We start from the raw sequence: 15,762 nt of genomic DNA, 5'->3' as shown, positions 1-15,762 counted from the left end.
TAACCCGCGAGAGTTTGATTTTGTCCTTGATTGAGAGTCGGCTATAACAACATCTATGTGATGAAAGACGCTAGACGTGTACTAAGTTTTGATTGGTAGAATCAATGTGACTAGTGAGACGGTTTTTTCAGTCATGTGCAGTAGTAATTACCTTACTATGCATATTAATGTTACATTTTATTATTGTTGTTAAATAAATGGTTTCGTTGAATTTTAACTTCATTAAGTTTTATTTGTACTTCTATAATTTTACCGTGGAAAAATGCTTAAAGAAGTAGTACTAATCCCTACGATTCGAACTATAGAACATGTCTCCGTTGGACGCTAAGGAAGTTCGTCGTTACTAGTGTTACGTCAATGCACCCAATTATGCCAAATCTGGCCACACTGGTTGGTATCTCGTAATTAAATCTTATGTTGTGTTTAGCTCCTCCATGAAGTGATTTTTAAGAATAATCGCGGAGAGGTTGCTTATTCTATACGGAAAATATTTTTATTTTCACATAAAAGTTTCAAGCATAATATAAACTTGTACAAAATGGTAAGGACATTAAATTGTGTTTCCTTTTGTGTGATATTATAGGTTAAGTTTTGCACGTGACACATTACTGTAGTAAACTGAATTAATTTTATTACTTTAAGTTAATATTATCTCTATTATAAATAAAAATTCTCTGATGATTAATATTTCTTATGTAGGGAGACGAAGTTAATCCAAAAGCATATCCTTTAGCTGATGCTACATTAACCGCGAAAATCTTAAATTTAGTACAGCAAGCAATGAATTATAAGCAATTAAGAAAAGGGGCTAATGAGGCAACAAAAACATTGAACCGTGGACTATCAGAGTTTATTGTAATGGCTGCAGATGCCGAACCATTGGAGATCTTACTACACTTACCATTATTGTGCGAAGATAAAAACATTCCATACGTATTTGTTAGGAGCAAACAAGCTTTAGGTCGTGCTTGTGGAGTATCCAGACCTGTTGCTGCTTGTTCTGTAACAGTTAATGAAGGCTCACAATTGAAACCCCAGATTCAAGCTATACAGCAAGAAATTGAACGTCTTTTAGTTTAAGTAATTTGTATCTGATCTGAAAACTTTTCTTTAAACTTCGAATCCACATTGTCATTCACATATTTGTAAACCAGAACAATCAAATACTTTATGTATAAATCAATTACACAATTAAAAATTTTAAGAAAAAAATTTTAGTTTCTATTTAATCTTAAAGTTCATATAAGGCCTAATTACCCATCCCTTACCTTATCAGTCAATGCGTTAAATATCTGTTGTAAAAAATAGGTCTAAAAACTTTAAACAATATACAAATGCGTAAAATGAATATGTTACAAATTATTTATTAAAATAAGATAGCACAACAGAAGTCCAGTTACTATGCCACCGATTTTCTTGAAAATTACGAAGGTTTTCCCGGAATTTTTCGTCCAACTCACGTTGAGAATCATTATTGGGGAAATTTTCAAACCAAAATTTTAAATGATCCGATAGTTCTTTTTCGTTTGAAAAAATCATTCCATTTTCATTATGTTTAACAAGTTCTGATAAACTGAAAAATAAAAATATTGTGGCTGAATCTTTAATTTTAACCCTTAAGACATTATAAATACAAATATATTAAAAACATCATTATACGCAGTAATGAATGTGGCAGACAAAAATTATGAAAACAACAAATACTTATATTTAAAGTAATGTAAATTTTTATTATTAAACTTACCATTTAAAATTATATGCACAAACTGGAAGTCCACATCCAAACATATCAACAACTTTCATTGGTAAATCCAAACCACTAGATGATGTATGGAGACAAATGCCTAAGTCGGCGCTAGCTTTATACAAAGATTACATTCTTTATATATTTATATCCAAATGTGCATGTACACACGCAGAGAGAGAGAGAGAGAGAGAGAGAGAGAGAGAGAGAGAGAGAGAGAGAGAGAGAGAGAGAGAGAGAGAGAGAGAGAGAGAGAGAGAGAGAGAGCGTAAGTGAGTGAGTAAGTGAGTGAATGAGTGAATGAGTAAGTGAGTGAATGAGTAAGTGAGTGAATGAGTGAATGAGTGAGTGAATGAGTGAATGAGTGAGTGAGTGAGGGAGGGTGTTCCATTGCAATCTCTCAGGCTAAATATCTTAAAAGATGCAAAAGCTATGAAGAAATATTTTCTACAAAAGTTGTAAAGGTGTTAAGGGGAACAGATTATGCTGTCATTTATTTGACCTCCTATTACTTGTCTCCATGTCAGCCATAATAATATAGATTTTAATTTAAAAATTCGACATTGATACCATACAATTTTTCATATCTCCTGAAAGATTGAAATGGAATACTCTCTACATATATAAATACATACAAAATCAGTATAGAATACATTTTGTATAATATTTAAATACCTAGTATTTTAGGATAATCTTCACTTTCAAGCCATGGTGTTATGATTGTAACATGTTTCCAGTTTTTTAATTTTATAATAGCCATATAAAATTCTTTCAAAGGACCTTTACCAGTTATTACACAAATTAAATCAGGTAGATTACAAATATTCTGTATAATTGCATTTTCATATTCTGAAAAAATACATATATTTCAATTATAATAGAAAGTATAGAAAATTATATACAAGATTTTAATCATGCAGTAATTATATAGGATATTCTAAAATCATGTTACAGGTCAACAAATTTCTTTATGTCAAAACAAATTAAAAAGTCCCTTATTATTTCATAATCTTATATTTTATTTTTGGATGTATTAAAAGGAATTAGAAATACCTTGCAATGCACTTAATAACATTGAAAAATCTTCATCTTCTGTCCAACTTGTACTTGAAACAATGAAGCCAGGTCTTTCAGAAGATAAATGTACTTTATTTGATATATATTCTGTAAATATAGTCGAGTTTTCGTTTGAACCTTTAAATATATTATATTTTTCGTTTAATTTTAATAAAAATGTATGTTTTTCTATTAATGATAGAGGATGAAATTCATTTGCTGGACGATCATATAATACTTCAGCTCTAAACAAAAAAACATTATTAAATGATCTATTTAAAGAGAAAAATATATTCAAAAATACTAACTTGATTTTCCAGTTTACTTCTAAATCTTTCTTCAATGCTTTAGAAACACAAAAATTAGTTTGTGCTTTAGAACCAAAATATGTTTCTATTACTTTTGCAAATTTAACTAATAAATGATCGTTTCTCAAACTAAGTGCCATTAGAGTATAAGCATAATTATGCCAATCAATTATAAATTGTGAATTCATTATAATACAATAAAACCAACAAATTGGAAGTGTTGGTATCGCAGGTGGATTCTGCACTAGAACATGACTTGATATACGTTTTCGAAACAAAACCCATGTTAGAGTAATAGTTTGCCATAATGTTTTTATTAGATAACATGGAAGCCGAGATAATACTAAAATATAAAAAAATGTTTTGTTTGAATGAATGAAACATAGACAACTTTGAATGAGACATATGTAGCAAAAGAATTTGTTACAATTGTAGTTAATGAAGCGTATTGTAAATGCATAATAAAGTTGATATCATACTACTGTTTAATTCTGGCGGGGGTGGAAGGTACTGAATACGTATGCAAGGATTTTCTCTTATTTCTTTTAATGGCAACGAGCCAGGATAACCTATAAAATCTACGGTAAACCCTTCTTTTGCAAATGACATAACATGATATTGCATTCTAGGACTTCTACCCAAATCTCCAAGAACAAGGACACAGACATTTTTATGTTCTTTATATGTCTTTAAATACAATTTTCTAATTAGAACAACAATTAAAGCAAGTATACATATTAAATAAAGTGTCCACATTTTCAAACAATGCTACCGGGCCACACTAACTGTGCAAGCCTTTCCTTCTTGAGCTTGAACAGCTTAAGTCCGTCCTCGCGTTAATGGCATACAATCTCGAATCTCGACTGCTCAGGCATTTTTACGTTTCGATTTATGTAGGCACATACATATAAGCAAAATCCATAATGAAAAAAATTTTATACAGAAATACACATATTAAGACCCCCTGATCATGTTTTAACTATTAAAAATACAGTTTTTTTATTGTTCCCATGGACGAGCATATGTATACAATACGACCCGACCAAAATTAGAAATGTATGAAAATTCTTCGCTTTAATGTTTTACTTTAACGAGTATATCACAGTTATCTTTAATATAAAGTTTCTACTAATCCATGCAAATGTTCTTAGTACTAAAACGAATCTATAACAAAATGGTCATCAAAATTTATTATTATTTTATAAAGGATAAAAAGGGAATCACTTTTCCAAGTTTCTCTGCAACAACTTTTTTTCTAAAAAAGAACTTTTATTTACAAAGCAAAATAAATTGCCAGTGACACTAGCACATGCAATAGGAATACCGCTTTCCTATTGCTTAACATAGTTCACCTGGCATTCGACCATACAAAATGGGTAGAGGAATTTTTATTAACGAAGCAAAAAGATCTTGAAGAATCCAAAAAAACGATCCTTCGAAGATCGATAAGCCTCTGGAGCAGCGGTAGCCACATAATATCGCCAGGTCCACCTTTCCTGTGTTGAAAGTAATACATATTGTTGACAAGAAACAAAACGCAGATCGTTTAAGTGTAGCAAAGATTATTTGTATTATTAATATTTGACGGAAAATAAGCAAGGCGAGTTTCTTGTTTAATAACTATTATAAAATTAATAATTTAATTTTCAAGCATTGAACTTGTTTCATATTTCTGCAAATGTCTATGTTTTTTTTAGTAACTAATGTTTATAATATACTTTAAATATAACGACACAGACAAATCAAATTTTAACATATCAAATCAATAGAACTTTAACAACATTTTTAAAAAGGATGATCGATGGATCTTGTTTTATGAAAATTATTTCATTCTACATACTTCTAATAGTGACAATCGATAAATTATTGCATACTACAATTACGACATATATTTTACTGTTCTATAAAATTGTCCTACCCATGCAATATTATTAATATCCGAGTAATGTTCCATTTGTACCCCATTTTTTCTCCTTCGAAATTTGTATTACGAAAATAAAAATAACATTTCAATCGAAATTACTGTCATAGAGAAGTATTTACATCATATTATAAAATCAAGTATTAATTTCGTAAAAAATAAAAAAAATATTAACTAATCATAACAGATAATAACCCACAGATGGATTAACTTCCGATGGAGGCAAAAAATACAGTGCAAAGTTAGATTGTTATTGTAATTTAGTTATACTATGCCCATTGAAACAATCTTGTCTTATCAGAATATCTTCCTTTTCTTTCAAATTACATTGTATGATGCAAAATGGTGTCCATGATTTTATATAGACAAGACTGTCATTGTTATCATTTTGTTTAAATATAGCTATATCTATTGACTGTTCGTGTAAATATGAATGTATATATGTTTCAATATAATTTGTTTCTGTATTTTTTTTGTTTATAAATCAGTGCTGTTACGTTACATGTCTAGATATCAGTATCAATTTTGACGATTTTGCTTTCATTCTCGTGTTCTTAATTGCATGAGCAACGTTCGATATTTATAGTAATATATCGTAAATATTTATTAGCGAGAATAGTCTTTTAAGCAAACAAAGAAAAATATATAATTATTGCACTAGTCGCATGAAGATGCTCCGTTTCTCGGAAACTAAATGTATCGATATCTGTATCTAGATAAATTTAAATTATTAATCGAACAGCACAGACAAACTCTGATTATACGATAATATTGAAAAATTCCTATCTAAAATCTTTTGTGCGTATAACAACAAGTAATATTGTAATACATGTTTTTTTTTACTTACGAGTTACAAATAGCTGTACTATTATAGAAATTTCCAAGATCTTCGATCATTTGGTCAAGTTAATGAAAGTTACTTATTTTGCCTAATAACATTCTTATACTTGCTGTGATTATATTCTTTTTTTCATCATTTTCTTTTACACAACCTGAAAGGTCGGGGGGGTTTTTTTTTTGTTCATCGATTAATTAATCACTAGATCCAAATCACTACTTGGTTCATCGGATGTTTGTGTTTGTACAATTCACAACTCGCCTTACAATAAGATTACCGTCTTATGGTCGTTCAATATTTTAAAATATTTGAACTATGCTTAACTCATTTCACAAAAAAATGTGTTCAATGTATTTTAGGCTGTGTGGGAAGCCAACTTTTTTTTTTCTTATATGAGTGTGTAATACAATAACAAAAAACGAGTATTAACCCTTTGAAATATCGTTAATATATTGCTCGGTTCTCACTTCATTCTTGATTTATTTCATTTTTTTAATGATGTTAAATCAAGATAGCCATAGAAAAATATACTTTATTCATACTCTTATAATTCAGACTTTCTGTATACTGTTGTTCTCAAATTCTTATTTTTGTTCGTCTCATAACTTTAAGATATGCTTCATGATTACTTTTAAAGAAATCGAATTTCCTTTCAAATTAAAAAAATATATTTCGAATATTTGGATTGTTATGTTTACTCAATATATGCTTCAAAAGGTTAATACAAATATGCATGTTAGAAATTAAAAATCATAACACATGCTTAAACATTATTTAGATTCACAGGATACAAAATTTTTCGGATTCCCACATATGGTTATTCATTTAATTACGGTATGTGAAATGGCGATTAAAAACTGGTATTAGCAATGTTGTGCTTTATAGAGCAATAGCATGAACCAAATAAAGTTTTCAAAATATTTTAGTCAACTAAAATGTACTGAGATAAATGAATAGAAATTAATTTTATTGGTACAAAAATGTAATTGTCAAATAAATTATTATTTTAGTCTTTATTGTCATAATAATCTCTTATTTGATTATTAACAAGTTAATAGATACAAGAACAGACAATTTGGTTCATGTTATTTGTACGTCAATAGTAACTTTTAAAGAACAAGATTTCACAAAAATCATACTATATAACATTTTACATGGTGTTAACTTTGTAACGCCATATAATCCTTTACAGAATGATAATACAGAATTTTTGCAAATGTCGTGTGTCTGTGATCATTTGCGAGTAAATTACGTTTACTTCGTATTTTATAAAAATCTAATACTTTACGATGTGAAGCGCATATTTAAGACTTCGACGTGAAAAATAATTTTAAACGATGAAATTTATTAATTGCAAATGATAAGGTCCATTACGCGCGATTTTTCTATAAAAAGATCTAAGTTCTTCGCTTTGAAAGCTAAGTAACCACGACGTGTAGGAATAAAAATCGATTAAACTATCCAATTCATAAAATTCTCGATCGAGAGCGCCATAGAAAAATATAAATTGGCGGTGTTCTTATGGTAATTCGGAATTCTTTCGTGAACAAAACGACATACCAGGAAGACCCGCCATAGCAATAATTATTTCGCATTATTATCGATGCAGAATCCAGTACGAAATTTAAATATATGATTTTACGTATTCGAAAGTCATAACTCTTTCCATTTAAAACAGAAGTTCTCAAACTTTTGATTCAATAGCCAAAATTTTGATCATCTTCAAGATATCCAACAAATATTTAAAAATCAGATCTAGAACAAACTTTGATACACTATCTAAAAAGAGTTTATAAGAGCGGCGAACCTTTTTTTGATCATGTAAGATACTGACTAAAATTTAATTCTACAAAGACGAAAAAAAATATTTTCCTAATTTTTACATATAAAATTGATGCTGGAAAAGGGTTTTACATTTTACAGAAATACCGTGAAAACTATTATGTAGTGCAAACAGTTACTGGAAAGGTGTTCAAATACATCTGCTTGTTTTAAAATTTTTGCACTTATTAGAAAATATTTTTAATTTACTTCATTTTCAAAGATATTTATGTCTTTTAAACTTTTAATATTCAGGATATGACAACGAGCCAATCAAAATCGTCTAACGTGCCACTTTGAGCATACATGTCACAGGTTCGCCACACCGTAGTTTATAACAATTCTAAATATGATAATTATATGATCTATAAATTTAAAATATCAAACGAAACTGAGGAAGAAAAGTCAAGTAAAAGTTTTCTGCAATGACATTGAATTTATGAAATTTGAATACTTCTGATTTCATACGCGATGTTTAGTAAATTAAACACAAATTTTTAATCTATAAAAATGTAAAATGTAACATTTTCAAATTTATGTATATATACATATATCTGTTTTTTGACTTTTCTTGGTCTGGAAAAGTATTATGTACTGGGTTCAATACCGATTATTATGTAAAAAGAAGCTCACCAATGTCCAGCAGGTGATCGTAAATATTTCTTAGAAACGCTTGAATAACAAAGTCGCAATAACGCGTTTTTAAATGACTTAGAAACAAACGTTTCGAAACGATGAATATAAAGTATTTATATAAAATCAACTTCCACTTATTCGAATCTCAAATGCTTCACAGCGACAATCGCTCTATTTGAGCAACTTCTTCGTCATTTTTCACACTTGCAAACTCAATGTTCCACCAAAGACACCTCAGACTTCACCGGAGACATTTACACTTTTAGTTTCACTAGTGGCAAATTTAAGAAATATACAATCTTCAGAGATTTACATTTGCATCACAGTGGTTTTTTTCCCTTTACTTACTTTAAAAAATAAGCGACACAAGTCTAAGGTGAATATAATTGGCAGTTACTCACTTTGTTTTCTGCTCTTTATAGATTAAATTGAATTGTACACTTGCAGTTGTAGACTGCTTCAAAGATATTCTTAATTTACTGGTCAAATTTTTTAGATATTTTCTTTTATATCTGATTTTTCCATTATGAACTGTTGTCATTATTACTTTTTTCTATGGTACTGCAATTAAAAAGATAATTGATAACATTAGTTCCAATTGATATTATTTATTTCTTACCGTATATTACGTAGGCAGTAAAGTTTTTTAATTTTTCAAGGAATTGTCAAAAATCACAAAACCACATAAATCATGATGAAACTATGAAAAGAAAGTAAGTAAAAGTTTGCTATTATAATTCTATTGAATATAAAATAGATATTTGTTATAAAAGAAGCTCAAATTGATATACCATTATTTGATCACTGTGACATTAATTGATTGATATTAGCACAAGTAACTAACTTGTTTATCATTGTTTTATACTGCCACTATTAATGCTTTGCATATTCAAATAAAATACTTATGCAAAGTATTATCATTGTTAAAAGAAGTCATATAAACATACAACTTGAATTATTTTTCCATCCTTTGGTAGATCACTATACAAAATTTTAAGATCCACGAATTACTTCTGTGTATGCTTTCAACGATTAGGCTCTGTCACTTCATTAAACAAAGGTGTTAATGAATCAACATCTTGCAATCCATCAAAATTACCGAGTGGGTCCAAATCATTTGTTTCTGTATCAGTTTCTCCGAGAAAATTCGCCTCAAGCAAATCCACAACATTCCTACACAAACTGCCAGAAGCAGATTCATTTCCAGTTTCATTATGTAAGTTTAAAGAATTTAAAGTAGGACTTGAAAGCATTGGTTCATTAGTCTCCTGATAGGTTTCTTGCGACTGAACTGTATGTAGTGGCGTTGAAGGATACGATCTTGATCCATTACTATCTTCAGCATACGATGGTGTATAGGTAGATACTGGCACAGGTAGTGGTGTATTAGGATAAGAGCGTGATTGTATTATTTTCTGCAAGGCTCCGCCTACTGGAATATCAAGTACATTCGATGGGTCCAACATATCTTCTTCTGATAAGTTTAAGTTCGAATTTGGTAAAGCATCCAATACAATAGCATTGCTTTCTATTAAGCCTTCTTCTGTAGGTTGCTCTGGTAAAATTTGTAAGCTCTGTGTTCCTTCTTCGTCCAAAATATTTAATATATTTGTTATATTTTCAGGTGTAATTTCTTTATCGGTCATTAAGAAATGTTGATCGTCCGACATAAAATTTGGATCAACATCGTCGAGTAAATACGTTGAAGTTCCTTCCGATTGACCAATTGATCCAAAATCGTTAAATTCGCTAGGTACTGGCGTAGGCGCTATAGAACTGCTTGTAGACGGATTAAAACTCGGACTTTGAAATGTTGATAGGCAATGTTGCGTTGAAATAGGCGACATTAAGGCAGGATTTACCATTCTATGCAATGGAACTGATTGTGATCTGTAGAGTTCGTTGGTAAATTGTTTATTGCCATGAAACAATTCGCTAATTTCCTGATCAGGTTGATTTTTCTGATAAACATTTTTTATTTCTTGCAAATTTTCCTGACTCGGATAGTTAATAAGCAACTGTTTCTGCGGTGCTAAATCAGATGTTAAAAATGCGGCACACTGTGGCCCTTGTCCTTCTCTTTTTGAAGTAACAGAAATTTGCGTTGTATTGCTGCCAACCTGTACTTCTGATGATTTGGTAGAAATCAATGGTAACTGCGGTGTAGATGCTTGTCTAATTAATTCTGGACCACTTGTTGGAACGACGAAAGTATCGTTTTTACTAGTGTAAGGCATACTGCAGGATATTGAACGTGATAATGATTTATGAGCACGTGCTCTAGAACTACTTGCTTGTAAATTACTTCTCGAGCGTGGTACAGGCGTATTTCGCGGTGAAACAAATGGACTAGCATTCGCAGAATTAGATTTGGAAGCGCGACCATTAATGGGCGAGTGTGGACCTGGCGATATTGGTGTAAAATTAAATATTCTACGACGCGTATTTGGACTTTGCGGTACCGTGTTAGCAATAACGTTTGTATCTTGCACATGTTCTACAACATTTGTTTCAAAACTGACCCTACGCCTGGTATTACTTTGATTTGAATGATTTAATAACGTTGGTAATATCAAGTTATGTTTTTGAGTAATTTCACGTTTTTCAATGTTCTGCCTGATAATAGCAGCGGGTAGTATATCAACGGGTGCATGCATAGTTCCTGCTTTTAAATTCTGTTGCAATATTAGTCTTAGTTGCGATACTTTATCAGATCTTGATATTTGTTCATCAATAGCAATAGCGTTGGCTTCCATATCCGAACTCGACGAGCTACTTTGTTGAAAATACTGTAATAATTCCTCTTCTTGCTCTTGGGAATTGTTACCTCCATTTAAATAATCATCTAAAGCGTCTGAATCGATCGAACAAAGCTTTTCAGTTTTACTTATGAGATTTGAATTTTCTTGCAATAAACGAATCTGATCTTTTGTTAAGATTGTAGATTCTTCTGTTGTGTTCAAACTAGGATCAAAACTGTTAGGGCAACCATTTACTTTAACGCAACTTTTCGAACATGTTGATGTTTCGATATCACAGTTTTTAGGAGGCTGATTACTAACAGCCTCGTTTACTTTGCACTTGGTAGGTTTCAAATTACCAGCTAGTATCACCGAAATTTTCTCGGGACGTTGTATAGATGTAAGCTTAGGCAATAACACATTGGAATGCTCTACATTCTCTTGCATTTGCTGTTCTGTAAGTTTTGTTTGTTTCTCAGGGCTGGTATCTGATGGCTGATTCAATACAATTGGATTGGCACGCTTTCTGGAATTTTTAGGTTTGACATCTCTCTGTGTATTTACGCAGTTGGTCATCACTACACTAGGGTTGCTATTATTCTGTACGTCTTCAATCGATTGTACCACTATATTATCACAGTTGGATTCCAGGGAGATGTTACATGGCTGACTACTAGCTTTAAGAACTTTCTTCTGCCGACTGGTCACTACAGCAGATAAACTGAACTTAGTTAATGTGTTCTGCCCACTCGATACATTTGTACCTTGAGATGATTGATTGGATTTAGTTTTCTTATTTCCCTTGTTTGCCCCAGTTTTATTTTCAACAGTCTTCTCTTTGTTCTGATTCTGAAACATTATTTACATACGTTACGGAAATTTTTGTATTCATTGTAAATTCAACAATTTTAAAATAATGTAGCTAAAACATTTTGTACCTGCATAACAGTATCAAGATGACGATGCTTTTGATCCCTTATGTGTTCTCGCTGCTGTAATTTTCGTTGCAATTGTAACTGTGCTTCTCTGAGTTTCCCAGATTTTCCAGTTAGAGGTGTTACACGCAAATCTGTAGTTGATTCTAAATATATAAATATTATTTGTAACCCACTTGTAATAAAATTATTTTTAAAATGGACAAAAATTAACAAACCTTTATTTGTTGATGTATTAGAATCTTCTGAAGTACACAATATGCATACAGCAGCCAGAGATCCAGTATCAACACAAAGATTATTATCAACAAGATGACGTGCTAAGGCACTCAAAGTTGGAAATTTCAAGCCCAACAGTCTTTCTGCCCATTCTCTGATCAATGTAGATGCAGCTCCCAACATTTCATTGGTAATATTCTCATCTACATCGTCGCTCTGAAAAATCGAACAGTTAAAATAAAAATAATTAATGTTACTAAAGAAATTAACTTTAAATTATATTATTTTCAGAAAGTATCAAGTGGGACTCAATTTTAGTGTAAAAACGAACGATTAGATATTTCCCAATATAGAAAAACAATATGCAACATTAATGTTGTATTATCTTAATAAATGAGTAGTAAATTCAACATTTCAAATTCAATCATATGTCTTACAGTTTGAGTTCCAGTTATGTTAGGCAATGTTGGAGGATCCAATTTAACTCTTTTGCGCATTCCAGCATAACAGTAACGTGAATTGCCCCGTGTGCCTAGTCTGCGTGGTCGAACTCGTGGATATACTTGCTTCATCACTTTTCCAAAGTCAGCGGTTGATAAGGGTTTCATAGAATTCCGCATACAGTACATACTGCAAATAAATTAAAATGACAAATTACAATATGTTTTATGATATAATTTGTGGTCAAAGATACAAAGTGGTTTTAAAACGAAAGTTGTTATTTTGTGATCTAATGTGATCATACTAAATTTGTATTTTCTTATAAATTTATGACAAATTAATATATAAATCTATATAAGTTTTAAGACATGTAAGATTAAAAACTCTTACTTATATTCATCATACACTTCTTGTTTTGGTAAAGAGACATCAGGATCTTCTTCCAAATGTGTCTTAATCCACATGATAGTTTGATGAATTTCATAGCGATTTCCTAATGGATTTAATGGTTGTCTCAAAGGATCAACAGTTCCCCCAGTATTAGTCAATGATAATGGAAGTTTCAGGTACAATAATAATTTTTCTTCTATTTTCAGTTGTTCAATTTGTGAAAAGATATCCTGAATGCGTGTTTTCGATTCTTCACTATATACAAAAATTAATATAAAATTAGTATAAATGATATATACAACATCTATTAAATAAAAAGATATTTCAAATCTAAGACATTGAAAAGTATGCATAACAGTTTTTTAATTTTGAAAACATTAGAAACATAATACATTAATATTTTAGAGTTACAAAACTTCAACAAGTAACAAATAAATGAAAATCTCTTGCATATATAAGACATCTTACCCGATATTATTATCCAATATATCTGCTCTATTTTTAGAATTACAAAAAACTGTTTCCTATGGAAGTTATATGATTTTGTAGAAGATACAGTACAATAGGAACAGTTTCACTTCACACAAGATAATCTTCATTAAGATTACCTTAAATTCTTTACATGCAATGTTATATTTTTTTGATCAATCGATAATATGAACATTCACTGTGGATTCAACAATTTATAATTCAAGTTCATTCAAGGCAGAAATTATCTATGTAATTTATTGCGTTCATAATAAGAACCGCTTCATTTATTTGGACATTACATTCTTTATTATAACTCAATTTAAATATAAAAGTTATATAAACATTCAAGGAACATTCAAATCTGTTTTTCTTAGATTCTATAAAATTTAAATGACTAGTTTTAAATACTGCCAAAATAGTTAAAGAATGGGTATTGTATAATGATCCACGCGTATTGCCATATCTACTGCAAAGTCTCAATTTGAACCCTATTGAACATTTATGAGACAAAGTAGAAAGACTATTAAGAAATACAGTTATTGATTCAAAAGAAGCATAAAAATGAAATATTATTTATGTATCATACTTAATAGATACAAATGTTACTTCCAAGTTAGTCCACTCAATGGAAAACAAATTTGGAGCTGTTATAAAAGCAAATAATGGGCCAACTTATTATTCAAACTTTCAATTATTTAATTTAAACAACTATTAAATGTTCTATTCAAACACTTTTGTGAACCGCTTCTGGTACATGTTTACAATAAATATATTATAAAAACGGTATACATTTGTCTAATTACTTTCTAATTTCTTTTATATGATCTTAGAACTCATCTCTTGTTATAGATGTCATATTATATCAAAAGCTTCAATTTGATATACATATTTCATTAGTCGAATGTTATAAATGTAAGCGTTTGAATACTTTCGTGTATGAGTGTATGTGTATGCATGTGTACGCGAGTGAACGAAAAAGTTGAATTAACCTGATGCTATCTTCGATCATGAGCCGAATTTTATCGTGCTTGGCAGCTGTGCCATGGTTCGCCAGGGCCGTGAACTTGGCCGCGATGATATCTTGAAGTAGGTCGCCGTCGTGGAAACCGTTCGAAAATCTACCGGCAGCCGGTCGCTGGCTCGGTTGCACTTGCTTGTTATTATCGTTAACGCCGGCATTAATGCTGCCATCACCGTTCTCGAGGGAAACGTCAGTTCGTTCCTTCTTGATTCGCCTGCCATCGAACGCGCTTTCGTCGGCGTTAAGCTCGATTCTTGCGGGTAGCTTACTGACGCAGGGCTTCGATTGATCATGGTTATCAGTACTCATCGTACCCCGTTACCGGAGGCGTTTCAATTACGTATGTAAAAATGTATCACCTCCCGTGGGACGCGAGTGCCCTACCATTTTGTCAGAGTCAGCTGGACTACTTGTTAACATTGCACTCCCGGTAATTATACATGAGCGCCATTCGAGACCCTCCACTCGCGCGGACCGACAACTTGCCGAATCGCATACAATATAAGAATAACCGCGAATCCGTCATACCGATTTTGCGCGCAACGTTTTACTTGCGCTTTTTGACATAGTTAATTTTGGCGGAATGCACTTATGCACGACCCATGACGAACTTAAAATCCAGGATTAGTGGACGGTCTACTAGGCACGAAAATCCGAGATGTTTGCGCGTTCTTCGATCGTCATAGATCTTGCGCTTCGTCTTATGGGAACATCGCTTCATATCGCTTTCTCTGACGTGTCATGGTCGCGTTCTCATTAAATCCACAGTTTCTCCAAAATCGTCAATCATTGGAGAATTTCTTTTATATTATCACAGCTGAGTCGGCTGTGATATTACTTAACCACGTATATATATCTAATAACTATTTTATATATGCTAAAATAATAATATCGTAACATCAACGAATTTGATAACGAACCATAATAGTAATAACAATTATTGATAAATTAAATAAAGAATATATGTTTTATTCATTGTAATTTGTCAACGGCAAATTAAAATATATTTATAGGATATAATAATATACGGAGTAATATCATTCGTTAATATCTATATGTGTGACTTTTAACAAAAATTTTCTTACGAACTGTAAGAAACACATTAATAAAAATAAAATATGAATTTAACCATAATTGCAAATAACTTCTATGTAAAAAAATAATTATCAGAATTTTTTATGAACAAATAACAATATTACCTATAGGGTGCTTATAGCATT

The 15,762-nt window shown here is 31.0% G+C and overlaps 3 protein-coding genes across 9 annotated transcripts; 1 reads left to right on the top strand and 2 right to left on the bottom strand.

Moving 5' to 3' along the window:
* The first annotated feature begins 339 nt into the window (after positions 1 to 339).
* Positions 340 to 1,214, top strand: Hoip (NHP2-like protein 1 hoip). Its single transcript, XM_076777643.1, has 2 exons — positions 340 to 541; positions 700 to 1,214. The coding sequence occupies exons 1-2, from the start codon at positions 539 to 541 to the stop codon at positions 1,078 to 1,080; spliced, it is 384 nt and encodes a 127-aa protein (XP_076633758.1). The 5' UTR covers positions 340 to 538; the 3' UTR covers positions 1,081 to 1,214.
* Positions 1,215 to 1,247: 33 nt separating this feature from the next.
* On the bottom strand, positions 1,248 to 4,052 carry LOC143347958 (chitobiosyldiphosphodolichol beta-mannosyltransferase). The gene is made up of 6 exons (XM_076777642.1): positions 3,588 to 4,052; positions 3,109 to 3,451; positions 2,798 to 3,045; positions 2,420 to 2,593; positions 1,745 to 1,859; positions 1,248 to 1,573 (listed from the first exon to the last, which is right to left on the bottom strand). Exons 1-6 carry the CDS (start codon positions 3,862 to 3,864, stop codon positions 1,360 to 1,362), a joined length of 1,371 nt encoding a protein of 456 aa, XP_076633757.1. The 5' UTR covers positions 3,865 to 4,052; the 3' UTR covers positions 1,248 to 1,359.
* A 341-nt stretch (positions 4,053 to 4,393) lies between these two features.
* Positions 4,394 to 15,232, bottom strand: LOC143347696 (uncharacterized). 7 transcript variants are annotated; one of them, XR_013080658.1, is made up of 7 exons: positions 14,511 to 15,232; positions 13,051 to 13,305; positions 12,657 to 12,849; positions 12,219 to 12,435; positions 12,004 to 12,146; positions 8,726 to 11,914; positions 4,394 to 4,604 (listed from the first exon to the last, which is right to left on the bottom strand). XR_013080658.1 is itself a non-coding variant. In XM_076777111.1 (6 exons), the coding sequence occupies exons 1-6, from the start codon at positions 14,849 to 14,851 to the stop codon at positions 9,350 to 9,352; spliced, it is 3,702 nt and encodes a 1,233-aa protein (XP_076633226.1). In that variant the 5' UTR covers positions 14,852 to 15,232; the 3' UTR covers positions 4,394 to 9,349. The 7 variants fall into 7 exon arrangements, 4 of the variants coding, with proteins under 4 accessions (XP_076633226.1, XP_076633228.1, XP_076633227.1 ...); XR_013080657.1 differs by having other exon boundaries at positions 4,395 to 8,885; positions 9,116 to 11,914; XR_013080659.1 differs by having other exon boundaries at positions 4,395 to 8,885; positions 9,272 to 11,914.
* Positions 15,233 to 15,762: the final 530 nt, after the last annotated feature.

The sequence above is a fragment of the Colletes latitarsis genome, chromosome 11 (genome assembly GCF_051014445.1).
Source record: "Colletes latitarsis isolate SP2378_abdomen chromosome 11, iyColLati1, whole genome shotgun sequence".
Lineage (NCBI taxonomy): Eukaryota > Metazoa > Arthropoda > Insecta > Hymenoptera > Colletidae > Colletes > Colletes latitarsis.
This window is presented reverse-complemented; position numbering and strand designations above follow the sequence as displayed.

Excerpts from the sequence above, each read along its gene's own strand:
- LOC143347958 (XM_076777642.1), bottom strand. The coding sequence starts at position 3,864 with ATGTGGACACTTTATTTAATATGTATACTTGCTTTAATTGTTGTTCTA. Across the intron at positions 3,452-3,587 it reads CCCGCCAGAATTAAACAGTA|TATTATCTCGGCTTCCATGT; the intron begins GTATGATATCAA and ends TTTATATTTTAG. Across the intron at positions 2,594-2,797 it reads GTTATTAAGTGCATTGCAAG|AATATGAAAATGCAATTATA; the intron begins GTATTTCTAATT and ends GTATTTTTTCAG.
- LOC143347696 (XM_076777110.1), bottom strand. The coding sequence starts at position 14,851 with ATGAGTACTGATAACCATGATCAATCGAAGCCCTGCGTCAGTAAGCTA. Across the intron at positions 13,306-14,510 it reads ATGATCGAAGATAGCATCAG|TGAAGAATCGAAAACACGCA; the intron begins GTTAATTCAACT and ends TTTTGTATATAG. Across the intron at positions 12,147-12,218 it reads TAATACATCAACAAATAAAG|AATCAACTACAGATTTGCGT; the intron begins GTTTGTTAATTT and ends TTATATATTTAG.